The sequence below is a fragment of the Micromys minutus genome (assembly GCF_963924665.1).
Source record: "Micromys minutus genome assembly, chromosome: 25".
Lineage (NCBI taxonomy): Eukaryota > Metazoa > Chordata > Mammalia > Rodentia > Muridae > Micromys > Micromys minutus.
The window spans coordinates 14170477-14198314 of NC_137960.1; the positions used below are offsets into that span (position 1 = coordinate 14170477).

General features: G+C 47.3%; 2 protein-coding genes across 4 annotated transcripts in view; one reads left to right on the top strand and one right to left on the bottom strand.

The window, feature by feature from the left end:
• Window positions 1-11763, bottom strand: part of IPMK (inositol polyphosphate multikinase) — a 35403-nt gene extending 23640 nt beyond the window's left edge. For all 3 annotated transcript variants that reach the window (XM_080938282.1, XM_080938283.1, XM_080938281.1), the window contains exon 1: window positions 11525-11763. In XM_080938282.1, coding sequence (XP_080794408.1) covers window positions 11525-11663 — 139 coding nt within the window. In that variant the 5' untranslated portion in view covers window positions 11664-11763. The remainder of the gene's footprint in view (window positions 1-11524) is intronic.
• Window positions 11764-14345: 2582 nt separating this feature from the next.
• CISD1 (CDGSH iron sulfur domain 1) lies at window positions 14346-27607 on the top strand. Its single transcript, XM_080938411.1, has 3 exons — window positions 14346-14505; window positions 22508-22713; window positions 26941-27607. Exons 1-3 carry the CDS (start codon window positions 14475-14477, stop codon window positions 27028-27030), a joined length of 327 nt encoding a protein of 108 aa, XP_080794537.1. The 5' UTR covers window positions 14346-14474; the 3' UTR covers window positions 27031-27607.
• The last annotated feature ends 231 nt before the right edge of the window (window positions 27608-27838 follow it).

The window sequence follows — 27838 nt, forward strand, 5'->3', positions numbered from 1 at the left end:
CTTGTATGTTCAGATGGTTACATTTGATGCTGAGTCTTTGACCACAATAATGTTGGAAGAACTCAGCATTCCAGTAAGCATTCGGAAGGATACTACTACAACCGTAAAGTTTCTGTGAAAGGTAGCCAGGTGTGGTGGCACATGCCTTTGATCCTAGGACTGGGAGACAAAGACAGGCACACTTTCAAGTTCAAGGCCAGCCTGGCAGAGCAAGCTCCAGGCTACAGAGTAAGACCCTTCTAGTCTCAAAAACAAACAAACAAATAAACAAAAAAACCAACAACAAATTAATGTAAAGAGTATTCTACATAATTTAAAATTTTAATTTATATGTTTTTCCTTCTAGAAATTATTATGATGAACATAATATGTACAAGCTAACATGAACTCCTCTTATTATTAGAAATAAAGCTGTGTCACAAAAAAGCATATAATAAAAACTGCATATTCTATTTAATGTAATTATTATAAATGATACTTAAAAACTAACGGAAGTGTTAAACAATGAGATCGTAGAACTATGACAAAACTAAAATGTTCTAGAATAAAGTGAATATTTTTTTTAATCTACGGGCAAAGACAACAGAAATCTTAATACATGGGAAAATACATACCCCCAGACACTTCAGACGAAGACACAGGTTGGTTGTTAAGTAAGAAAGACAGTGGGGTTCGAGACACACTTCATGGGTGCATGCTTGCCCGCACTGTTGAGGCCCTGGATTCAGCCTCCCTGTAGGAAGGGAGGGCTGGGGAGACAGGACTGGCAGGCTCCATCCTAAGGAAGATGACTACAGAACATCACATGGCCAGCTCCAGAACCCAGGTTTGGTTGGTTGGTCTGTTTGTTTACTTATAGGCTTCTCTGTGTAGCCCTGGCTGGACGTCTGGAACTTGCTGCATAGACTATGTTGGGCTTGAATTCACAAAGATCTGCCTGCCTCTGCTTCCTGAGTGCTGGGATTAAAGGCATTTGCTACCTTGCCTGACTAAGAGAAATTTTGATTTCAATCTTTAAATGGGTGGGGTGGGGGTGGTGCCTTAAGAGACCAGAGAAGGGCATCAGATCCTTTGAGCAGGAGCTACATCGGCTGCAAGCTAACTGACGTGGGTGAGGAAGGCAAGCCTAACCACTGAGCAGTCTCTCCAGCCCTAAGGAAGGAGAGATTTTAGTATTTAATAAAGACATTTCTTAATGACAAGGTTAGGTGATTCGGATACAAAATTACAGACCAAAATTACAGACAAGTAACAAAGCTTATAATAACATAGCTTCGAGATACAAGGAGCAAAAATAGACTTAGAACTACAGACAAACTCACAAAGATTTCCTGGTATTTGGTGGAGGAGGCACTGTCATGTCACACCAAGCCCCGACAGTGACGAATCGGGCAGCTTACATACAGCAGAGACCCTGTGTCCAGCACCTTGTCACTTCTGTCCCAGCTGAGGGAGAAAACCCTGCACACTTCAGGATCGTCTGGAGAAGGGGACAGGCGGGAAAACCGTCCAGCAGATCACACAAGCCCTTCAAGCAGAGCGCTCTGTTGACAAAGTTCCAAATCCTGCAGAGACTGGAATCCTGCAGAGGATGCCCTCAAACCACAGGAGTAACAGCAAGACCCGTGAAGAAATGCCATAGGGAAGTAACCGACACCACTGCAATTACATGGGGATCAAAACCCACAAGAGAAACGAGAAAGCTCTCCACGTGCTAAGCCAAAACAAAGTTTGCACAGTGCAGCTCACCATGAAATGTGTATCTTTCAATATGTCTGACAGCGGCCGCTGATGGAGGGCTCGGTGACAAGGGTGACTACTGCTAAACCTAAGGACCTAAGTTCAATCCCTGTAAGCCATGTGGGGGAAGGGAGACCCTTCCACAAGTTTTCTGTTGCCCTCCACATGGGCCCCCTGCCTATCTATCCCCTCCTACACCAAAGAAATAAATGTAAGAAGACATTAAATATTTCTGTCATTCAGGAAAAGGAACCTCACTTGCATCTGAGGAGGATGTATTAACTTTCAATACGTGCACATGAACAAAAAGCCAGTTCAATAGAAACTGGATGCTGGGCACGGCGAGCCCCGGGATGCCAAGGCGAGGAAGCAGGGTCAAGAGCTAAAGGCCAGCCGGGGGGATGCAGTGAGAACACGTCTCCATAAATAATCCTGTCAAAGATGGACAAACAGAAATCAATCACATCCAACGTGACTGACCAGGAAAACAGGTGAGCTTCTTACTAAACAGATCAAGGAAAAAGAAGATAGAAGATCATTATTAAGAATAAATGAACATTCAGAGGAGGGGGAGAGACAGGTTTCCCTTAGCAAATGCCACAAAGGCTAAGAAACAAATTCTCTTAAACACACAGTACTAAGACTGACACAGGAAGAAACAAACCTAGGGGGCAGGGGGCTGCTGACAAAGAGTTCCCCCCTGGCACGCATGCAGCCCTGGATTTAATCTTCAGCCTTGAAAAGAGAGCCGGTGGGGGCAGGGAGGAGAAGGCAATACATGCACAGCCAAAATGGCCTCCTAGTGACTGTTCCCAACGCGACCATATCAAACAAACAAAAATAGCAACAGTCATCTCATCAAATTTCTCAGGAAACAAGATGGTATCTTTCTCAACTCCTTTTTGTTTGTTTTGAAGGCAGTCTCAGAGGGTGATGGTGAGAGGCTGTTTACCCTGGAATGACTTAGAACTGGGGCCTCCTGTATCACCCTCCCAAGAGCTAGTCTCTACATCAAGGTGCTATGTGCATGCTTCTCAACCTGTGGGTCGTGACCCCCGTGAAACATCGCCTGCATATCGGATACTTACATTACAAATCCATAACGGTAGCAAAATTAGTTCTGAAGTAGGAATGAAATAATTTTATGATTAGGGGGTCACTCCAACATGAGGAACTGTATTAAAGGGTCGCAGCGTTAGGAAGGGTGAGAACCATTGCTCTATATAAGATAGTGTAAATGTGATTTCTAAAAGCCCCATCAAAGATGGCTATAAATCTCAAATAAACACCACTGCACGAGCTGGTAATAGTGACTGTCCAGTTGCTAGAGCCCCCGAGGTCAATCCCTGCATTGCAAAAGTTAGTGGTGACGGCACATACCTTTAATCCCAGTTTAAGGGGTCGGGAGACAAGAGTATCAGAGTTCAAGGTCACCTGACTTCAAAATGAGTTCAAAGCTAGCCTGGGTTATAAGACAATTCCATCTTTAAAAAATAACAAACATAATTCCAACTATATAAACATACACACACACAAACACGATAAAGGGACTAGAGAGATGGATCAGTGGTGAAGAGCATTTGCTACTCCGAAGGACCCAGGTTCGATTCCTAGCACCTACAACCAACATGATTCACAATAGTCTAGTCCGCAACTCCAGTTCCAGGGATCTGAAGCCATCTTTTCCATGAGCACCAAATGGCATGCAAGTTATCCACAGAAAAAGAGAAAAAAAAGCCAGGAGCGATGTTCTGCGCCTACAGGAGCTCTAGGTGAGCCTGAACTACACAGGAATTCCAAGCCAACCTAAGCCACCGGGTGAGGCCCTGTCTCAAACAACAAATAAAAGAAGGTAAGGCTAATACAGTAACACATACATATTCAGTTTTCCAGGGAGGAGAGTTTCATTTAGAATTTCAAAATGAGTACACACAATAATTTCTTTGAGAAGACGGAGCCCTCATTGAGATGGGAGATGAAGCCTTCAGATGCTGAGCTCAAAATAACAGGCCCGGGGAGACGACGCTCAAGCCTGTGCATAAGTGGCACCCTGCCTGAAGTCTCCAGGGCGTGCATTCATGCTCACACATGCACACTGCAAACACACGTAACCCCGATGCACGAAGGGTGTCTGCCCAAAGGACAAGCAGAGCCACACTCCTGGAATGCAGATTCGAAATGCCACTCCTTGCTAAAGGCTACAAACAGTTCCTTCTAGTTCCGGGTCCGGAACGAAGAAGGCACGAAACAACCCCGCATCATTGTTTTATGCCAGAAATGGAAAAGACACTTCAAAAGAAAAAAAAAAAAGAAACAGGAAATGTCAAAAAGACACAGGAGCAAAAGCCTCCAGGAGCTGCCACTGTCCAAATTTAGGAGAATGGCATTTGGGGGTATGATTAAAAGTAGCAGCCACGATATGGGTAATATCCGCTGACGGAGGCACAGGCAACCTAGTCCAACCTAGAAAAGAAGACTTGAGAGGTGTGTGCACAGTGCCAACTTCGGGAGAAAGGCAGGAGCACTTCCTGGTGTAGCCTTCAGTGATGCATGAGCTTGGCAGTTCTCCACGGATGAGAGAAAAGGGGTAAACAACACTCAAATATTCCTCCCAAGCTACTTAATTACAACGGCAAAAAGAGCTGGTGACTCCGTGGCCGGCACACTTAGCTACATAAGCAAAGGTCTGTCGAGAGCAACGCCGCTGATAACCTGCGCCTCGTGATCTATCACAGCAACCCTGTACAATCTGACTCTGGACAAACTCTGCGAAGGTATGTGACAGCCTCATGTCTCAGCGTTACAAACAGGTCGTGTCTATCTGGTGCAGCAGTGTGCGCCTATAATCCTCAACTTGGGAAGCGAAGGCAGGAGAATCAATTCGTCTTCAGCTACACAGTGAGATCCGGGTCAGGCCGGCCTACATGAGACTCCACTTCATACGTTAATAAATAAATCATTTTTAAAACATAAAACAAAGAGGGGATGGCTCGGTAGCACTTATCATGCGTGTGAGGCCCCACACGTGGATGCCCTGGACCCACGTACAGCCAAGAAAGCGTGGTCCACCGTGAGACCCTCCACTGATAAATACAATGGGGGCGGGGGGACAATAGAGAAAGACAACTGATATCAACTCAGGTCTGCACATGCCTGCACCACAGATGCATGTACATGTACACACACACACACACACACACACACGAACATGCAAACACAGATGCACATACACACAAATCAGAGAAAGTAGGCCGAGAAGATGAGTCAGTTGGTAAAACGCTGACTGGGCAATCATGAGGTTCTGCGTTGCCCCGGGGCCCACATAAAACACCAGCGAGGTTACCTACAATTCCCATAGGGGGAGACTAAAACAAGAAGGATCCTCGGGGCTTGCTAGCCAACTAGTCTAGAACTCACATTTCTTGCTCAGCCTCCAAAGCTAAGGTGGAGAAAACTCGACTGTGTGCGATCTGGTGGCTGAGGGAAACATGTGCCTGAGTTGCAGGCCACAGAGGTAGAAAAGGGTTAGAAACGTCCTCTCTGCTGGCTAGCCCTCAGTGGTGCAGAAGGCTATGCAGGCAGCTGCAGAGAACTGTCACCAGCACCAGAACTCGGCGGCGGGCTCTACGTGTAGCAATACCGACTGGTCAGCAAGACGTGCCAAGACCGGTAGTGACCGACCACTTTTCTTGGTGGATTGAAGGCCATCTCCTAAAAGGGAATTAACTTCTGGTACTATCAGCTCAGACTGAGGAGGCCCTGGCCCTAGTAGGGAAGGTACTGATGTTGCTTTACTACACAGGCATAGCGTGCCCTCCAACAGACCCTTTAAATAACCATATTTATGCCCACGGAGAGGGAATGGAATGAAAGCATGCAATATGGACAAAGGCACTCAACAGAAACCTCCGACTCCCAGGTACATGAACATGTGCTCACCACGTCTCTCTCACACACATATGCACATCATAATAAGCAAATACAATAAATGCATGGCTAAAAACAGTCAAGAGATCCGGGCATGTAATGCCAACTATATGCTTAGTTCCAAAGATTCTACGTCCAATTCTAAGCACTACTGAGAAAACAAAAAACAAAAAAAAAAAAAAACCCCAAAACCTGCTCCAAAGGACAGAACACTGGCACCCGTGATAACTGAACGGTCTACTCGGTGCTCTAAGAAGGAACAGCAACACAAAGGTCTCCCAACACAGCTGCTACGTCAGTCCCACACGTAAACCAGGTCTCATTGCAGAGACGGTAACTGCCAAACACTGTATTCTGAATTCCACCGTTTTATTTATCCTACGTAGGCAAAAAAGGGGTCTAATTTTCAGGAGATACATAATTATTAGTACAGAAGGTCACGACAGAACCTATCCTGAAACAGTTCTGCAAACCACCATCTCCACACACAGGGGCGACACCAGCTTAGCGACAGGGCATAGCTGGTTCACTGCCATTCTGTCTGTTTTATATATTTGAAAGTCCCCCCCCCAAAAAAAATATTTGTTTAAGCGTCAGAACAGTTAGGAGTAGCATTAAATAGTTTGGGAAGCCTAGTGGATTGACTCTGTGTATGACTGCTCCCTTATGACCACTAGCACTCACTGGCAGAGACCAGGAAAGGAGGAAGGGCAACTGGGAAATGCAAAAGCTCTGCCCAGCTAGACTTCCTCGGGTCTCCTACACCTGGTCACAAAGGGTCAGAAAACAGCAAGACAAGCCTCAAAGAGAAAGGATGGTTATTCAAGCATCCTGATGCCAACTACTCAGCACCGAGCAATGAGGCAGAGCAGACCCAAGACACCTGCTGAATAAACTGTGGTCCATACAACACCCCTGGGCACAGAGCCAGGAAGAGAAGCCGTGTAGGCTGACAGACAAGATGCTGATTTGTTTTTAAGTGACGGCGTGAGCTTTAAAGCCACCGGTGAAAACTTACCACGCTTTGTGCCAGGCAGAGGAGGAAAAACGTATCTTATTGAAGAAGCTCAGAAAGAATGCATGAGAAAATACTGAAATGTGTCCCCTACAAAGACTGCTGAGAAATGGGCTAGAATGGTTAGGTCTGGAACTTGCCATGTAGACCAGGCTGGCCTCCAATTCACAGAGATCTGCCTGCTTCCGCCTCTGGGATTTAAAGGAACGTATCACTGCACCCGACCCTTTCTACGGTGTTGACCTTGGGAACAAAATGGGAAAGGGAAAAATAAGTTTAGGCAGAAACAAATCAAACCAAGTAGATTTAAATAAAGGCTACTATAAAAGGGAGGGGAAAGAAATAACAAAAATGTAATCAAAAGAAAAAACCTTCTAAGCAGTTTCTAATCTCATAATGTCCATATGGGAAGTCTGACCCTGGGCCTGGAGCGAAGATTTAAAGGTTATAGCATTTACTGCTTCACGAAGAACCCAGGTTCAGTTCCCAGCACCTACATCAGGTGGTTCACAATCACCAGTAACTCCAATTTCAGGGGACTGACGTCCTCTGGCTTCCACAGGCACCTCACCAACAAGGTGGATCTAAACTCACACGGGCACACATACGCATACATGGAAATACAATACATGACCTGACCCAAGCTTATTTCCTGGGTCAGGGAAGTGGCTCTGTGGCCCTAAGTTCAATCAACGAACTGAAGTAAAAGGTTAAACAGAAACAGCATTTGCCTCTAAAGAGAGCCAGGGTTCCTTGCACAAAAGGCCAGTTCTCCAGCTGGGGATGGGTAATGTCGTTATTCTACAATAACGTGGAACAGAAACGAAGTCCCACTGGACAAAGGAAAAACCATTTCTGTGGTCAGGTCCGACACGCGAGTCCCAAAATGTTCATAAATAAGGATGCACATGCGCAGGGGTAAAGAGGGGTGATTTCTTAGAAATCAGATTGTTAATGGCAGTGGCAGAATTAAGGAGAAAATCATAATTTCACAACTGTCTGCTTCAGACAAGAATCATCACAAAATCTAATGGTGAGGTCCGACGATGGTCTAGACACTCACGGGACCTTCAGTGTCTCCTACAGATAACTCACTCATTCTGGGGGGGGGGGGGGGGATAGAAATACTAACTGCACGGTAAAATGTCAGACCCTACTTGAACCACAAATATAGGTCAGACAGCTACTGTGGGTCTCCAGATGAGTGTAATGTTCCGGTCAGAAATGTACACCCTGAGTCGCATCCTCTGGAGCCTTCATGAACTCAGACTGGAAAGCATTTGACAAAGTGTGTGGCGTGTATTCTTCAGTGGCAACACCTGATTAGAGAGAGGAAAGGCTGAGGCTTTGTCACAAGCTAAAGCAGGGAACTGAACTCGGTCAGTAAAGGATGGAGGGCTGTCCTGAGGAAGGCGGGTGTGGAAAAAACACATTATTCAAATGAGGCTCAATGAGGCTGAGATGATCGCCGCTACAGAACTGCAGCCCTTAAATCCTCACAAGGCATAAATACACTCTGGCTACAGGAGAGAGTGTGGATTTTCTTAGGAAATCCACACAGAAGTGTCACTATATAAATGGCAGGACATATGCAACCTACTTACAGGAAGTTCGGGGGAAAAAAACGTCCTGTGTGAACAGCTGAGCATAGAGACTGGGTAACATGGCTCCAGTCTTCCCTCTGCCATTCCTGCATCTCCTCCCTGCTCCCTACTACAGAACAAGCAGACCGATGACTTGAAACAGCATGAGGCTTCCTACCACCGGTGCCAGCTCAAACCACCCCGCCACAGACCACCACATTTCTGCACACCAAACATGGCCGAGGTACAAATTCAGGCTTTGAGCCACTTGTTTAAAATTTTCAGGGCTTTCAAGTGAAGTGATAGAATTCTAGGACAGGAAAAGAGAGTGTACACGAACACTGGAGAACACTGGGGATTTAGATTGATGCAGCCATTGCGTTCTAGCAGTATGACGTGCAAGAGGAGCTATGGCGTCCAGGAATGTCCTAGCGCATCTTCTGCTATGGCCAACACAAGCACATCTAGCCAGAGAGAAACAGGTAAGCAAATTCTGATGTGCACATTCTGTCCAAGACAACTGTTCAAAAAAGACTGAATCAGGGCGGAAGAGAAGCTCCCAGAGAGCCGCCAGGCAGCAGTGTGTTTGATGAGGGTCACTGTCCCATCACAGGCTAAGGAACATCTTCTACACATAAATAGAACATGGTTTAACCAACCCCAAGATGTGGCACAGGTCCAAAAACCAGCATCTGCCACTGTAGTGTCTGAACAAAGGTCCAGAATGCTGTCAGGTCGTATAGAAAGGGCCCCAAAACAATGGCCCAAGGGCACCCAGAACGCAGCTGGCAGTCACTGACCATAGGGCAGTCACAGAGAGGGGTGCCTCGATTTTCTCTTCCTGTCCTTGAGACAAGATCAACCCTAAAAAGAAAACTCCTGTTACACAGTGAGTAGCTGCAGTTAAAGATGATAAGAAATACAACCTCCTCGATGTGTTCCACAGCTTAGTGAGAAATAGGGCAGTGGACCCTTGGCAGTGCTGAGTAAACTCTAAACAGTGGTTTTCAACTTGGAGGCTGTGACCCTTTGGGGGTAAACTTTCACAGAAGTCACCTAAGACCGGAGGAAAACGTGGGTATTTACATTGCGATTCATAACGGTAGCAAAATTACAGATAGTTATGAAAGTAGTTTGATTGTTGGGGGGGGCGGGGTTTGGGGGGGTTACCAGAACATTCGGAACTGTATGAAGGGTCGCAGCACTGGGAAGACTGAGAACCCTGCCCTAAGCAACTTGACCCATCTGTGACAGTGGAGGGACAATAATGAACTGCTGAACTTTGAACTGCTGGCTACCTTGCTATCTATGTATGTGGCAGGGAAGATGACTACATATCCATACTGTAAACATCTGAGTATCCAGAGGAACAAACATCAGGCTGTTGGCACAACCTGGAGAATTCGTTCTCTCAGTCAAAAGAATCTAGTGATAGGAGTGGGGGGGCATCTTAATAGTAAAATTGGGACTACTTTCTCTGAAACCTCCATTATTCTCCATTATTCTCCCAAAAGGCAGTCTGGGTGAGAAATTAGTTCTTCCGGTGCTGTTTGTTTGTGAGTTTAAAGGCACAATCAGGGCATTCTGTAACCAGTCGCCGGTGATTCTAAACAGGTCGCTAGCATCTTAGGCTAGTCCCAGGTGCCAATCACCGACGATATACTCGGATCTGTTCTTTGCATAGTCTCCAGGACCTCCAGGAAAAAGATCACTTTCTTAGGCTTTTAGATTATAAGAATCCCATCATTAGGGGCAAGCAGACGCCAGATATGATGCACGGGAGGAAATATCTTAGCCAAGAACCTCAAGTGTGCCATTTCCTAACTCTGACGTAGTCTTTCGACATTTCCTGATCGCAGCTGGGCTCCAGTCTGTGTGCTTCCCACAAGCACAATATACAGTGAGTGTTGGTTTGGTTCTGGGACACCTTATCAGTGTGACGCTTTACCAGGCTAGTCTTAAAATGTATCACCTTTAGCAGGCTCATGCCTATACCCTCAGCCAAGCCGGAGGATCCCAAGTTCAAGGCCTGCCTAGGCTATCGTGAGTTCCAAGAGGTACTTAGGGAATCCCATCTTAAAAGAAAAAGAAGCCCTGGGGAATGTAGGTCAGTGGTAATGCTCTTACCTAGTCTAAGGTCTTAGAATCAATCCTCTACACCACTCAAGAAAAGAAATAAATGTATTACCTTACCAACCTAAACCTGAATCACTTGATCTGCAAAACACAAACCATCCCTAACGGTTGTTCCGGGTCAGATATCCACTATCCACACGGGTCCCAAGTTCATCCTACACTTGGTAGGTCCACTGCGCCCATATGCTCTGAGTAGCAGGTTGAATTACAGTCTCTGCCCTGGAGTAAACCCTATGGTGTTCTACAGATCTTGAACTCACAAAGCACATGACAAATGCCAGGGAACAGTCTATAAAAATGAATAAGGAAAGAATGCATATTTTATATGTGTACTGGTCTATGTAACAGCTGGGCGTGTAGCCTACCCAGGAGGCAAGGTTCTGCACCGCCTGAACCACGCCTCCCAGCGCAATCAAAGACACTGGAGAATCCTCCTCAAGGGACTGGGAGTGATCCGGGATGAGCCAAGGCAAGTTTAAAAACATATAGCAGTTTGTTGTTTCTTCCCCTCCAGCGATGGGTTAGCATCTTAAAAACGCCTGGGTCCCTCTAGCAATTACTATTCCTAGTAATAAACAGATCTGGAGCTCCAGGGAGAATTTACTTCCCGGTCCAGAAAAGAAAACCAAGTTCCTTATTTTTACGAACAACGCCTTCTCCAATCAACACTCGCCTTTCCTGGGGCGAAGGGGCACGCCTCTCCGAACCACTAGGAGCCTGTGGCTGCTCCTGGGGGCGCCCGGCTTCCTATCCCCCGGGACAGGGGAGGCTCAGGACAGCGGTAGCTGGTGACTCCAGGCTGCGGGACACCTGGGGCAGGGGAATGCCCGGTAGAGAACAGAAGAGTCGTGGACAGCTGTGACCGGGATGGGAGGCCAGGGACCGCCAGGGTGGGGACAGAAGAGCTGGGGACAGCTGAGACAGTGATCCCGAGGCCTGAGACTGCCAGGGTGGGGAGAGTGAAGACCAGTGACTGTAGGGGTGGCGAAGGCTAAGCCCACAGCACCGCCAAGGCTGGGGACAGCGGAGGCCGGGGACTGCCAGAGCAGGGCACGGCGGAGGCCGGGGACTGCCGGGACAGAGCACAGCGAGGACTGGAGAAGGAACCCGAGGCCGCACTCACCCACTTTGTCCTTGCCGTACATGTGGCCAGCCACCTGATGCGACAGCGGCACGCAGCCTCCGAGCAAGCGCTGCACCGGCGGGCTGTCTCCGGTACTTCCCGGCGGCCGCAGGCGCAGCGCTGGGGGCTCGGCGGCCATCGGGGCGGCGACACTCGGCGTCAGGCGTCAGGGAGGACCAGGCGGCATCCCCCGCGCAGGCCCAGCGCGCGGACCCATGCCGAGACCGCGCTGCCCGCTCCGCGGCCCGCACTCTGAACCCCGGCCGCCCGCGCCCGGGATAAGGGCGCCGCGCGGCCCCGCCTCTGCCCGCCCACTGCGCGCTCTGGCCGGGCGAGCACCACTCTGAGCATGCGCAACAGCTACTCACCGGGATCCAGCCCCGCCGCGCTGAGCATGCCCAGAGGCTACCCCATTGGAACCCGGCCAGCTCCACACTGATCATGCGCAGAAGCCACCGGACCAGACCTGTTCACCCCTTCCACTGAGCACGTCCAGAAGGTAGACCAGCGCCAAACTGAGCAGGTCTAGAGTCCGAGCCCTCTGCCAACCCACACTGAGCATGCTCAGAGGCCTCAGGATGGTACTTTTTCCCAACACCCACTGCTTGCATCATCACCGGCACGCACCTCAGAGCTTCCAGGGGGCGAACTGGTCCCGACGTGAAAAGCACATTAGGTCTGGGAGACCCGCAGCAGGGCTATCCAGAGAGGTAACTGGTTATAGGCAGACCTCCCACAACGTCCTGCCCCCAGATCAAAGAGACAGGAGCATCCGGAGTGAAGATATCTTTTCCCACACCTTCCAGTTGGCACCCAGCCCAACCACTACCTCAAAGTACTCATGACAAATTTATGTGTTAGACATTGACAGTCATCTTAATTCATTTTTTTTTCTAAGATTGTTAATTGTGCTCAGGGCAGCCAGAAGAGTGGGGTTTCTTGGAACTGGAATAACGGGCGTTGTGCACACACCGACGTGGGCGCTGGGACTCAAACGTGGATCCTATGCAAAAGATGTATATGTCTCAATCTCCAGGTACCAGCTCTGGTGGGAACAGAGTAACATGGTTCCTGCCCCTGGGACAGGACCCTGTTGTGAGCCTCCTGGAGTTGCTGAGCCCAGCATGGCAAATGTCCAGTGTCTTCTGTGGCTTGTTTGTATAATATACATTTTTTCACATCCCTCCAGGGAATGTCCTCTCACTGTTAATTAAAGCCAGGATAATCTGAGACAGCACGAGTTCAGGAGGCGAAGGTGTGGCTAATGTCTCTGCAAGATGGTAAACTTGGGGCCTTCAGGACAGCCCTTAAGGCTAGGAAAATAACTCTAAATATATAATTTCTCAACTATGTAAAAATATAAGGATGCAATGTGAATTATGAGGGGCTTCAGGAATCTAAAGGAACAAAGGCAGCGGCACTAATGAACCAGGCTTGTCAGAAAGGTACAAAGGCAGGCAGATTCCGGAGCTCAAGGTCAGCCTGGGACACAGCAAATCCAGGCCCAGGTAGAACTGGTCTTTTCAGTACAGATGCCACCCAGCTAGCGTTGCATCTGTGTGAAACAGAGTCAGGAAGATCTCTGAATTCTTTTGCTGTTAAAAGAAAATGTGTGTTGCTGTCTCCTAAGAATCAAAGGGCTGAGGGCTGGGGATGCCGATTCATAGGATAATCAAAAGGGAACCGGGAATAAATAATTGAACTGAGATGTAAACTAAAAAACTGGACTTTTGGTCTGAATGAGATGAGCTAGGAGAAAGCAATAGCAGCTCCTTAGAATTTCCTCTAGCTACCTGGAGGTCTCTGGAGAGCGACAACAGCTCTTCAAGAATATTTTCTTAAGAGGATTTCTGACATGGTTGGAAGATCCAATAATTTTTTACAGCAGCTTTCCTGATAGCTTTTTAGAATTTTTACTAGCAGAGAGAGCTATCTCAATCAGCTTTTAAAATAGCAAGAAAATCTGTCTAGATCAGAGAGACAGAGAGACAAAGACAGATGGAGGGAGGGAGGGACGGAGGGAGGAAGGGAGGGTCTGTAGGCAATCTGAAAAGCCATCTCAACAGAACCAAGGCCCCAGCTCCGGCCCATGACTTGACTTCAAGTCCTGTTTTCGCCACTCCCAGACACTCCTTCCCTCAGAACCCCTCTCCATGCCGAGGCTGGTCCTAGGCATCTAAACCTCTGCAGCCTTCTAAATCGTTTTTTCTAAGTGGACAATCTACTTATGTTTATTTATTCATGGCAATGCTGGGAACTGAAGGCAGAGCGTTGTGCATCTTGGGCAAACACTGTACCGTTGTGCAAGCAGAGAACCGCTGAGCTGCCTCGCCAGCCGGAGCAAGTTGTTTTTGTTTTCGTCTTTCTGGGACTCTCTTGGGTAGATGAGTGGCAAGGTCAGAGGCAGAAGGGATGGAGGCCCAATGTGGCTAGCGGAGGCGCTAGACTCAGCTCCTTCGATGCCCGTGTGCCTGCACTGGCATCCTATAGCAAAGTCTGTCTTTGCGGAACCCACAGTGGAGTTGGCCAGATTTGCAGGACCCACAGCGGAGCTGGCCACGCCTTGCGTTACTTATTACCAAAAGTTAAAGGATCAGCAGGCCATCGGGCGACAGACAGTCCTGCAGGTACTTGTCCTGAGTCACCTGAGACGCTCTCAATTGGACCACCTGTAAAACCCGGCCTGGATAGGCTCGCCCGAGCGGCGCAGACGCAGTCACCGCCTTGGTGCCCAGGGTTATCCCGCGGTTGTCAAATCCTCACCGGTCTGCCTGGTTGGGCCCGCTGCGCATGCGCGGCTCTACCGGCGCGCCGGCACACGCGCTCCCAGCTTGCCGCGGCGCCTGCGCAGTGGAAGTGAGTGGGCCCCGAAGCCGCGTCTTCCCCAGGTCTCCGCGGTCCCCAGCGCTCACCCGCGCGGTCCTGTCACGGCCTTCCCGCTGCCCGCGCCATGGGCCTCAGCTCCGACTCCGCTGTGCGAGGTGAGCCGCCCACTGCCGGTCCCCGACACCCTTATCCGGACTGTCACCTTGACCATCACAAGGGCAGGCAGAGGCCTGCCGGGAGCCGGCAAGATGCTGGTGTGGGCCGGCATCCCGACCCTGGACCACTTCCCCCGCCAGCCACGTTGTGAGCAACCAGGATAGCGGGGCGCAGTCCACCCCAAAACACTCCTGCCCTTCTTGAGACCCTGATGTCGGGAACTGGTCACGTCGTAGACGTTTTGCTGGCTTTGTAATTAGTTCTAGGTAAAGAAACCCAATCCAAGCTCTTCAGTTTCCAAGTTTCTTACGTACTTTGCATCGGGCCGCTGGTGACAGTGGTCTGAGAAACAATTGAAAATAGCTTTTTTCCCTAGCTTTGGGAACAGAAGTTGGTAGAAATCTGACTGGAACTGAGAGAATTTGTGAAACTTGGCTAGTGTAAAGTCCCTGGTAATCAACTGTTAAAATTGTCCACAACCTGTATGATATACAAATATAAAACGCCACACCCCAGGGTTTGATTACCTTTAACCTTTAGTTGAGTAAAAGTAAAAAAGTAGTTACAGTGAGCCCCACTGATTCATCCAGCAACTAAGGGATCTATACTGCTCGGTTCTGTAACCATCCCTAACGTGACCAGTCCTCGATGTCAGGGTGTCAGGAAGGGCAGGGGTGTTTGAGGGTGAACTCTGCCCCTCTAGCCTGGTTACCCACAGAGTGACTGACTGGGGAAGTGGGACCTTAATTTTGTAGTAGGTAGGTTGGTTCTAGATACTGGAAAGTTCTACTTAATGTCGATGAAACTGATTGGGCAGGTAGGAGAGAGAACAGTTGCTTTTTTTTTTTTTGTTTTTTTTTTTTTTTAACATTTGTTTGAGTGTATCTGTACCTGGTGCCACGGCTCTTGTGGAAGTGAAGGGATAAATCATAGAAGCCGATTCTTTCCCACCGTGTGAGTCCCAGGTATCAAACTCGGGTCATCAGGCTTGGCTGAAGGTATCCTTCCCCACTGAGCCATCATGCTAAAGGCCCATGCATATAGTTTTAAAGTACTAAAGACAAAAGAAAAAAAAAAAGGTAATTCTCTGAAAACTTTATTTTAAAGGCTAGCCAGTTGGGGACTCCTTTAAATACATGTACTTTGGTGAGTTTAGATTTTCTTTGTGGTTTTTTAAGATCTGTTTGTCTTGTCTTGTCTTTTTGAGACATGATCTTTATAGCCCAAGTTAGCCTTCAAATCCTCTTGTATCAATCTCTGCAGTGCTGAACCTATAGGCCTGACACCACACCTGGAAAAACAATGTTCTTGGCAATAAGACTATTGCATAAAAAACAAATACGTGACTTGTGGTACAGTTGATTTAATTTTGTAGGAACACTATTGCCGTGGGTGAGGTTGAACAAAAGATTGCAAGATGTGTTTTTGTGAAATCTGGGATCATGTTTGGTAAGCAGACACTAGATTCTGATGTAGGTAAGAAGTTATTGAAGATGGAGGAGGTGAACCCCCAAGAACTTGTCACAATTTGCAGGCTAGTCTTTCCTACAGCCAAAAGGTAAGGGTTTAGTTTGCCTTGATTTATGGGCACAGGGAAGCTCAAATGTGACTGTCCATTAGTCTGTTACTATCTAAGGAATATGAAACTTCTTGGTGAAGCCCCCAATTGGATTCAACTTGAAGTACTCACCTTTGTTGTGTTGGGTATTTCTTTTTAGTATGAAAAACATAGAGATCATTATGAAGACCATAGGGAGAGTCCCAAAGACTTTACAAGTCTCTTCTATAGCCTTTTCCACCACAGAGTGGGGACATAGAATGTCTTGCAAATTACCACTCCCCCACCTTTTTTAAAAAATGTTTTACTTACCTTTTTATGTATGGGTGTTCTGCCTGCTTGTATGTTGATGTGTCCTATACATGAAGTTTCCACAAAGGCCAGAAGGGGGTGTCAGTAACCCTGGAACTGGTGGTAGACATATGGATGCAGGGGGAGGGAAGAACCCTGGTCTTCTGGATAAAGCACCCCATGCTCCTTTAAGTGCACCTGTAATATACTTTTTTTAAAAAATTTGTTGTATGTTTATATACCTTTCAATGTTTGCCTGGTGTGTCCTGTAAAACGGTTGTGGTTTGTTCATCTGTCTTTCTTACGTAGAACCTCATGCAGCCCTGGCTACTCCTCACTTGCTGTGTAGCAGATCACTTTGAACTCCTGATCCTCCTGCCCCTGCCTCTCAGGTGGTGGGATTATACGCATGCAGTATCACACCCATTTTATCTGGGGCTGAGGATTGAACTCTGTGCTTTGTATCAACAAAGCCAGCAGTATGCCAGTTGAGCCACAGCCAGGACCCCCAGAGTTGCATGCCTACTCGTATTTATTTGAAAAACAAAGTATTGACTTACAGCCAGGTGTGGTTGCAAACACCTCCTCTCCCAGCCCTCTGGAGGCTGAGTCTGGAGAATCAAGAGTTTGAGGCCAGCTTGGGTTATGTAACAGGACTGTTAAAAGGAAAACAAAAAAGTTAAGGGGAGAAAGAATGTCTGTGTTTGCAGGATTCAGTGTACTGGGGAAGGAGAGCCTGGGCTGCAGAGGGAAGATGGTTAATAAGTGAGTTTGAGAGGGGCAGTGCAGAAGAGACCTTCGCCACGGTCAGCGCGGGCTGGTTTGGGAACGTACCAGTGAGCTCGAGGTGGTTTCTGGGAAGTGGCCTTCGCTGCCCACGTATGCAGTCTTGTGACTCTTGCCCAATAGATGGCCTTTCTGAACTCACTCTTCATACCCCTGCACTTCCCAGAGTCCACTGTCATTTCTAACCCTTCCATTTCCACTAGGCTGACTAATGCCTTCCCCCCTTGACAGCATTGTCTTGTGCTTCCTGGAGCTTTTGCCAATGCTTGTCTTTGTTTGTTTGGTTTTTTTTAGTTTTTTTTTTTTTTTTTTTTTTTGTTCCTTTGTTTCTTTGAGACAACCCCTGGCTGGGCTGGAACTCTGAGTAGTGTAGGCTAACCTCAACCTCACAGAGATCTGCCTCCCAGTGCTAGGTTAAACATGTGAGCTGTCACACCTCACTACTTGTAAAACAAGCTCCACTCTTGCAGCCAATATTAATCCTAATTCACCTTTTTACCCCTAAAGCCAAGAAGCCAGCTAAAGCAAATATCTGCCCTCCCCCCTGCATGCATGTGTGCATGCGTGTGTGTTCATACCAACAGAGGTCAACCTGTCATTCCTCAGATATCATTCACCTTTTTCTGAGCCACCAGCTTAGGGTTCACTGTTGAGGTTAGACTGCCTGGCCTACCCAAACCCAGAAGATTGATCCATCTGTCATCACACACACACACCAGTACATATTACTACACTCAGCATTTTTCCATAGGTGCTGGCTACGTGGTTCCTCGTGTTTCCGTGGCAAGCACTTTACCAACAGATAGTTTTCCAACCCCCTAAAGCAGTTCCTTTGTGTGTTCGTGTTTATGTCTACATTCACACGTGTGTGCTGTGCACGCCTTCTTTTATAACTGTCCACTGTACTAAGGCAGGGTCTTACAGGCAGCCACCGTACCTACCCAGGCTTTGCCGGTTCTGGGAATCCAGACCCCAGGGCTAGTGTTACACATCAGGTGCTATATTTGTATTCATTCGATGCCTGTCTCCCTCCAGAATGTATGTATGTGCATGCATGCATATACCCATGAAGTGGAGGGCTTGCATGCTGCCGAGCAGAGGTCCGGGACAGCTTTGTAGAGTACTCTTCAGTCATGAAGAATTTGGGTCATCTGGCCTTCCCAGCAAGGGTCTTTACTCACTGAGCTATCTTACCAGCCTCTTAGATTTTCTTGTCTGAGTTTAGGGGATGTGGGTCACAGCACCTCGGTGGAGATCAGAAGACAACTTGTGGGCGTTAGTCTCTCCTCCCACAGTGGGGGTCAGGGATCAAACTCAGGTAAGCAAACTTGGCAGCAAGCACCAGGTATCTGCTGATCCATTTCTCTTGCCTTAAGCCTGTCTCAAAGGTCCTGCCTTCTCTTGTAGCTTCTTTTTTTTTGGGGGGGGGGGGCCTGGCCACAGGTTGTAAAGAGGATTTATGTGTTTGCCTGTACTATCTTGTCTGTCCCAAACCTGGTTGTCACAGACACATCACCAATGCTGGCCAGCGTGTTCATAATCTTTATTTTATTATATATATATATATATATATATATATATATATATATATATATATATATATATATATATATATATATATATATCCATCCTTGTTTTCTTCAGACTCCTTTATATTTTTCCAGTTCTTTGTATCACAGTGTATTAGTTCGGTAAGTTTTTGAGTCTTGGAAAGTTATTTCATGGATTTTTTTTCCTGATTTAAAAAGAAATGCACAGGTCCCACCAAGAAACTAGTAAGCAGGCAGTGAGGCCAAGGATCGGGAGCTGTAGCTAGAATAAGCTGTTATCTGTGTGGACCTTCTCCCAACCGGTGCATCTCTGTGGGTGCCTGGGGCGCCCCACTGAGAAAGCCAATCTTACATAAGTCTAGAAAAGGCTCTTTGGTATAGGAGCATCAGGGCCATGAAAGAAACAGGTGAAAATGAAGGCGAATTGGTCACCCAGCACTACTTACTGCTACCTCGGTACTGACTGCCACTTGTGCCAAACCTTGAGGAAGACAACATAGTGCCCCTCCCCCTCTCCTGACCCAAGCACATTCTGGTTCTGTGGCAGTTGGTGGTAATGGGTAGGTGAAGGTCCCTTGGGCAGAAACTAGTGAATGGTGAGAGCAAAGTAGCCCTCAAAATAAAGCAGACCGGAGGGATCAGTTATCCAGAGGGCTGTGGACTTAGGAAAGCACATCCAAGAGAAAGCGGAGGCTGTAAAGCAGGCCTGATGCAGCATGAGGAAGCAGAGTGTGGCTGCCCTGTTGCCAGGTTCTGACCTTCCTTTAATGGTTTTCTGTAGAAGAAATGAGCTTTTATGGATCTACATGAAAAACCCATCCTTGAGAACTGTGTATAGCAAAGGAAAGAAGAGAGCTTCGGAGGAGGCAGGAAAGTGCTCACTGTTGGGGAGTCCCCATTCTGACCCATAGGCTGAAAGGTACCACGAGAGAGAAGTTACTGTCTCAGCCTCGAAAGAGTGCTGTGTTGCCTCTGACAGTTGTGAATTTAAGACTAACCCTGCGCTCAAGACTAACACTTGAGTGTTCCCAACCTGAAGAGGCTGGACCACAGGGAGCTTCTGATGGTAGATAGATGCAGGACCCCAGGCTAACAGTGGGTGTCACTAATCCTAAGAGAGAGACCTCTGCCACACTGTGGATGTTCCCAGCCTGAAGAGACTAGATCCACCAAGCACTGGGTATTTATTCTTTGCTTCTCCTGGGCTGGCTTTTGAATCAATTTTTATCCATCTCTTTTTCCCTTTCCGTGTTTACCCTAGAGTAGCCAGGGGTGTTTGGCACTTTTTGCCTGAAAGAACCTGATTGAGGCCACGGCAATGGATGATAAAATAGAAACATTTTTCTTCCCTCTGGAAACTAGCAGTTTGTCCCTGATGAGATTAGAAAATTAGAATTTGGGAAGAAAGAAGAATAGAACACACACACACAAAACCTTGTGTAGTTCTGTGAGGCTAAAGCACTCACTTGGCGTTAACCCGGTTCTGTTTCTCTGGCACACTGACAGTGCTGGGACACTTGTCAGGGTGGCCAATGCCCTTGCCAGATGTTTGGTTATAGAGCCTGTGTGTTGATCCCCATGATGTCCCTTATGTATCTAGGGTGTGTGTCTGCTGTGTCTACCATGGAATGGCTACTTTTCTGTCACTTCCTTTGTCATTTCTTCTCCACTCAAAAAATCTGAAGAAGGTAAACATTGATCTGGGATTTGTTTTATAATGTCATCCTATATATTAAATTGGTAATCTGAGAAAAGAAAATGGATTTAATACCTTAAAGCAAATTAATGCCAACCACTTGTTCTCCGAATCTCGGAGCATTTGAGGTTTGTAGGGATCATTAAAATAAACAGACGGTTTTTTTTCAGGAGGCAGAGGCTGGGCTCTGTTCCAACAAATAGGCATCAGGGGTGGGGTAATTAATAATTTACCTACAAAATAAGTTCCTACAAAAAAAAAAAAAAACCCTAAGATCACAACATTGAAGAAACTGAAGAAACTGTGCTATCTTAATTGAGGAGAGGAGTTGTAGCTGCTTTGTGAGCTTGTATTTACAATGTCAGCAAACACTGTGAAATTGAGTTTTTCATCTTTTGAAGTTTGATGTCTAAGTTTGGTCTCAAACTCTTCCATCCTAAATTGCCAGTGACTTCCTATTGGATCTTGCTGCTTCCAGGATTATTCGTTGAAAAGGAAGGCTGGGAGTGAGGCAGATCACAGTAGATTACAGCTGAGCGTGAACATTGACTACAAGATTCATTTACACTCAAAGCCTTGGGTCGGTTCCAAGGACTATAAAAAGAGAAATATTCCTGTTGAGGTGAAAGGTTTGAAGCTGTCAAGTGACCTCCCCTGGTCATATGGTACCTGAGAACAACAAAATAATAGTTAATGTTTATTTTAGGTGTCAGAGCACGAAGACATGGTCTGTAGAGTGCCCATGAGCAGCACTGGACGGGGGCTGTGAGAAGGCGACAGGACTGAGATGGAAGGGCTTGGCATGAGCACAGGGCCCTGAGGATTGAGCTCCAGTTTGGTTTGTGTGGCACCATTAGATCCATCCCACCTGTGAGGAGTCTGACTCAGGAGCCTGTAGAATCATCCCGGGGTTCCCAGTACTCTTGGATTAGGTTTGGCAATAAAATGTGGTTTTGTACTTACTCCCCAGGGCTTATTTGATAGTCTGGGAACTTAAACACCAAAGAGGCGACTGAGGAAGTGCTAGGAAGCAGTCCAGTTGTTTATCCAGACCCTGTTAGACATCTTCCTGCAGCCCCTCATGCTGGGACCAGGAAACTCTCCACCATGGCTGATGCCAGTCAGATAACACAGACCTTGGCTTCTGCTTGGAGTCAGGGTGGTCGCTAAGCTCCTGGGTTTCTAAGGAGTCTTTGGATGCAGAAGGAGCAAATGCATGGTCTGTTAGTCCAACAACTTCTTATTAGACAATAGAATAAGGCTTTGCTTAAAATGAAGTGTTAGGAAACCTAGAAAGAAATTAGAAATATAGAACTTATTGAATTACCTTGTGAGATGATTGTTGTCAACTTTATGTTTTAGAGAAGGCAATTTGCAAATCCTCCGTGACCTTTGAATGACTTCAGAGCTAGGGCCGGCCCTGCCAGGCAGATCCTGGGGATGCTCGGTGATGGGGAGGTGATCTTTGTGGTTCTCTGTGTTGAGGTAGAGTTGCATTGGGTTTGGGTAAAAGCGTCTCAATGCCACTGAAGGCTTTTGTTCTTTAAAACTCATTTTGCCTACGGCATCAACTCTCAACCTTTCTGTTTTCTTTATAACCTCAACCTTATTTTTCAGATTTTTTTTTCTTTAAGCAGTTGGTCCTTGCAGGTGCACATACTGCTGAAAAGGTTGATGAACTCGAGGTTTATCAGAGATTATCAAGCCTTTCTTTCCCTTTTCTGTCTTAGAGAAGGGAAAATAATCTTTGGTTTCCCCCTCTTTTATATTAACTTAGCTGTCCACTCAGTACTAAAAACACATCAGTATGGGTAAGAGCTGTGGAAAGCCTTAGGAATAGCTACTCCACGGTGTTGGGTTTGTTTATTGACACTGAAAAAAATCCTTATCAGACTGGCAAGATGGCCTAGCAGGCAAAGGTGCTTGCTACCAAGGTTGAAAACCTGAGTTAGATTTCCAGGGCCCATGTGATGCGAGAGAGAACCAACTCCCAGAAGTTGCCTTCTCACCTCAACACTTGAGCTATGAGCACACACAACCTACACGTAAATAAGACGTGGGAGTTTTAAGCCTCATATGCTTGTCAGGTTTCACAACAGCCCTGTCCTTGCTTGTTGCAGTTGAGTGGATCGCGGCCGTTACCTTTGCTGCTGGCACAGCCGCTCTGGGTTACCTGGCTTACAAAAAGTTCTACACTAAAGAGAATCGCACCAAAGCTATGGTGAATCTTCAGATCCAGAAAGACAACCCGAAGGTGGTGCACGCTTTTGACATGGAGGATCTGGGAGATAAGGCCGTGTACTGCCGATGCTGGAGGTCTAAAAAGGTAAGAGCCACACCACGTGACACTGAGAGCAGGGCTGGTAGAAAACCCTCTTCCTTCTTGTGGAGTCTGTTCCTCCCTGGGTCTCCCGTCCAGCTGTCTGTTTGTTTGAGACAAGGCCTTGCCAGGTAACTCAGGCTGGCCTCAGACTCACCTTCCTGCTGCCTCTGCTGGGATTGCCGGCTCATACCAGCACACACAGCTTTTCACACTTTTGTGGATTCTATTTTCTTAAATGTACAGCTGCCATGACATGAAAGCACATCATGCCCTCGCTGAATTCAACTGAGTAACTGTCTTCTTACTCTTTGACTGACTCTTGGGATTTCGTCCCCAAGGAGATCTCAGGAGGAAAGTTCGCAGCCTGGGCACAGTGAGAAACAGCCTGAACAAAGTGTGTGTGACAGACAGGATCTCGCTGTGCAGCCCGGGAGCCTACAGAGGGTCACTTTAGCTAGGCTGGCCTTGCACTGATGCCAGCTGTCCTAGTCAGGGTTTCTGTTCCTGCGCAAACATCACGACCAAGAAGCAAGTTGGGGAGGAAAGGGTTTATTCAGCTTACACTTCCATATCTCTGTTCATCACCAGAGGAAGTCAGGACTGGAACTCAGGCAGGTCAGGAAGCAGGAGCTGATGCAGAGGCCATGGAGGGATGTCACTTACTGGCTTGCTCAGCCGCTTTCTTATAGAACCCAGGTCTACCAGCCCAGGGATGGCACCACCCACAATGGACTGGGCCCTCCCCCCTTGATCATTAGTTGAGAAAATGCCTTACAGCTGGATCTCATGGAGGCATTTCCTCAACTGAGGCTCCTTTCTCTGTGATAACTCCAGCCTGTGTCAAGTTGACACAAAACCAGCCAGTGCACCAACCTTCCTGCTTTGCCCCTGAGTGTGGGTTATGGGTGTGCAGCACCTCCCTTGGCTTAGACCGCCGACTGCTAAATGTCCTAGGCATTCTTTTAACTGCGGTTCCTGCAGCTAATACCTGGCAGTAGTGAGGAGTTGTCTGTGCCACCTGCGGGCTCTAGACATGGACACCAGGATCCTCTCTCTAAACATCCTTACAGGGTGATGCGCTGGGCTACTTCAGAATTGCAGGTGTCCAGAAAGACCCAGTGCTAAAACTGAATTGCTGCTGTTCACATTTGTGGGAAACATTTCCAAAGCTTACGGGCCAAGGCCTGCAAGCTGGGAGTACAGGCAGAGGTAGGGAGCTTTCCGGAAGCTATGAGTCTGGTCTCTTGGTCTAAAGAGAGAAAGAGAGATTTTTCACTAAATCCCATTTTCTGAAGTTACAGTATGAGAGACTTACAAGTCACAGTGGGACGCAGTCAGGGGTCATGAGCATGGAAGGGGCTATCTCATACCTAGTAGACAGTGTGTTTAGGAGAGTATTTAATTATTTTTTAATTTAAAATTTTTAGGTAATATTGTATATGTGTGTGTGTGTTGTTATGTTCACCCGAACACAGGTACCTGTAGAGGCCAGAGGCCTCACATTCCCTGAGCTTGAGTTTTATAAGGTGCCCAACATGAGTGCTGAGGGCTGGATTCCACCTCAGGTCTTCTACAGGAGCAGTGTATGCACAGTTGCCTCCTGAGCCCTCTCTGCAGCTCTGGGGGAGGGGGGTCTGTATTTTAGCTTTAGTTAGCTAAGAAATGGGCTTCTGGGCCATGTTACGAGTCTGTGTCATCACAGTCAGTCTGTTCCTTGCCATCCCACACTGTCCTCCGTCACCTCTTCCTGATTCAGTTTCCAAGCCCTAAGAGTTCCCCGTTCGGCTGTCATGTCGTGTGGATCCTAGCGCCCTCTCCTGCTCTGCTTCCCATCCCTTCACTCCCTACCCTAGTCCTAGGAAGTGTAGATTAGTGCCATGTGGTCCTGAAACAGCTTAGGAGATGTCACTGTCCCTCTGTGTTCTGAGGATGGTTTGGAGTGTGAACCATGGGTTCCCGGACTACGAGGACATAGTCTCCCGGAGTTCTGTGACTAGACTTGCTATAAGAGCTGTGCCTACAGTAGGCTCCATTCTCGATGCTCCCTAAAGCAGAGGAAGTAAAACTGCAGTGATGTTAAATGTAAATTTCATAACTGTTTACATGCAAACGTCAGTGACCCAGGGAGCCCAGACTGGGTAGGTCTGGTGCTTTGATGAATGGGAGTGCTTATGCCATCGGGAGACACATGCAGAAGTGTATGCAAGTACTAGGAACGCTTTCTCAAGATGTGCAAGGAAGCAGTCGTGAGGAAAGTGGGTGGGGGAGGACTCAGGCCTTCCAGGGATGAGTCCATGAAGAAGCAGTATAAGAACTTTGCCTTACGGTTTGGACTGTAGGGCTTTCAGACTTAGATACAGTGGGATGCTGGCTGTGGACGTGGAGAGAAATAAACAGGACCATTAGAAAGCAGTGACTTCTTTAAAGACTTATTTTTTTTAATTAGTTTTAATTGTATGTATGTGTGTGAGTTTAGGTGCCCCTGGGGCTAGAGTGATAGACAGCTGTGGCCACCTGACGTGGATACTGGGAACCAAACTCAGTCCTCCAAGAGAGCAGCACACACTTAACCAAAGGCTGGCATGTCCCCAGCCCTGGCCATGACTAATCAGGCAGACTAGGGCAGAAACTATTGGATCTAAGTGTGTAGTTTAAAGGGAGCCAAACCTTCAGCAGAAACAAGCAACTCTGGGTGGGTGGAAAGCGGATGTCTCCTCAGCAGTGGGGTTGAGGTGACGGCTGAGTGGAGATGTGCGGCAGCAGAGGCTCTCACATCGTAGGGACACGGTGGCAGCAGCAGGCAGCGGAACTGGTGAGTCAAGGCGGATCCGGGAAGAATCAAGGAATGTTTTGCACTTGGACAGTGCAGAGTCCTGAGATGGGATAGGCCTGGGGGGAAAGTAGAGACAGGGCCAGAGTGGGAAGGAGGGGGGGATTGGCTTTGGTGCTGAGCCAGCCTAGCCGTATAGCCAGGTGAGTGGGCACTGATGGAGACACTCTTGGATTAAGTCATTAGCAGCTGACCTTTGCTGCCATTTAACAGAATAATTAAAACTCTGCGTCCAAGTCGGTGAAAGCCTGTGTTACCAAAAAACAAATGCCACAAGTCTGAGCTGCAATCGCTGAGAGGAGCCAGGGAAATGGGTTGCAGAGCTGGGAGGGAAGAAATGGCCTTACATTGACCTGTCCCATAAAGTAAATATGGACTTTGTTAAGATGTCAGCGTCTCAGGCGTAATCAAGAATAGGCACAACCTAGTGCCCTGCCTGTTCCCAAAGCCCTGTGGCAGCTCATGACTGTAGCTCCAGTTCTAGGAACCTGATGCCCTTTTCTGGCCTTCGTGGACACTGAACACACATGGGGCGCTGACACACGTGGAGACAAAGTAGACACACATAAAATTAAACTAGTTTTTTAAAAAGCCTGCCATGACTCAGGGGGTTCCCTGACTCATTAGCACAGCAAAAGGAAGCCTGTGTCCTGTACAAGTTACTCTAGAAAACACTGGCATAAATTAGCTTGTTCCTCTCTTCCACCAAAGACACAAAAATGTCATGGTGTGGAATTAGTAAAAATGAATGAACATTGAAAACCATATTTCAGAAGAAAATGTCTCCATGAACAGAAAAGTACTGGGGACGGAAGTAAGGTAGCAAATTGACTTTCTTTTTCTTATTTTCTGAAACAGATTTCATGTAGCCTAGGCTGGCCTTTAACTTTTTTTTTTTTAAACTTATTTGCTTTACATCCTCATATGTAACAGATGTACAGCTTGACCTTCATGTGGTCCTGAACAGCTAGAACAGGGGATATTCTAAAAGCTGCGGCCTTTGACTCTTGATCCTCCTGCCTCTGCCTCTGGAGTGTTGGCATTCCAGGTGTGTACCACCACACCTGACTACAAATTGATTTTAATACAATAAACTGAACTCTTGCAAATAGAGCCATGGCACAAAACCCTCAGCATACCATTATCATCATCATCATCATCACAATTATTAGGCAGTGGGCATAGATCACTAGAACTGTAGCCAGTAAGTGGTTAGCCTGTATCACCAGACATCAGAGGGAAGTTGAAACAGTGGGTTTTTCTTCCTGCCTGTTTGTTTCTCCTGCTCAGTGAAGTGCACGTGCTGGCCAAGAGAAACACAGCGCTGACGTGTGGGAGTCAGGTGTCACTGCTGCCAAGCACAGAGTGATGTGGCATCTCACAGTCTTTCTCTCTTCCAGTTCCCGTTCTGCGATGGGGCTCACATAAAGCACAACGAAGAGACTGGAGACAACGTGGGACCTCTGATCATCAAGAAGAAGGAAACTTAATAGACAGTTTCGAGGCTGCACCCCAGCGTGTTGTGATGTCACCTGATCATTTAATTAGAATGGCACCCGACCCACTGTCTGATTGGCCTCCCCGGGTTCTAGATGTGGTTGGTACTTGCAAATCGCAGCTTTCATATTCATGGCATCGGCCTTGCTACTGAAATATCGTGGTGCACATTTGTTGAAAGAAGCAGAGAAAGGCTAAGCCAACCTCATGCTATATGGGTTATTTTGGTCTTGTAAGGATCCGTTCCTTTAAAATAATGGTCTTAGGATGTAGTTGTATCTTGAGGTTAAAGTATTAAATTATTCCAAAATCATGTACATGTACATTGTACTTGTAAGTTTAAGGTGAAAAATCTTTCTTTCTTGCTAGTTCTTAACTTGAAACATAATAGGGTGTGATGGAGTTGCGTTGATTTCATACACCATGAGAGAACCCCGCCGTGACCGTGACTCTCCCAGTTGAGGCGATGGCATGGGTTCAGCTCGTGTGCTTTAATGTTTTCAGTCAGAATTAACCAGATGTTGTTCTCCTCAAACTTGCCCGGGTCACCAATAAAGGGGCAACAACTTCCTTTGTGTTCATCTCTGTGGATATGTGACTGATCCACTGTAGACACCACTAGCAGAAATCTAGGTCACAGTGATGTGGGTTAAGTAGTCACAAAGAGTGTTGGTGAGATTGATCTGGATAGAGTACCTACATAAAAGCCAGGCAGGTATGGTGGCTCGCCTGTAATCCAAGCACTTGGGAGACCAGAACAAGCTGACTACACCAGCCATAATTAATAAAGTGTGTTCAGCA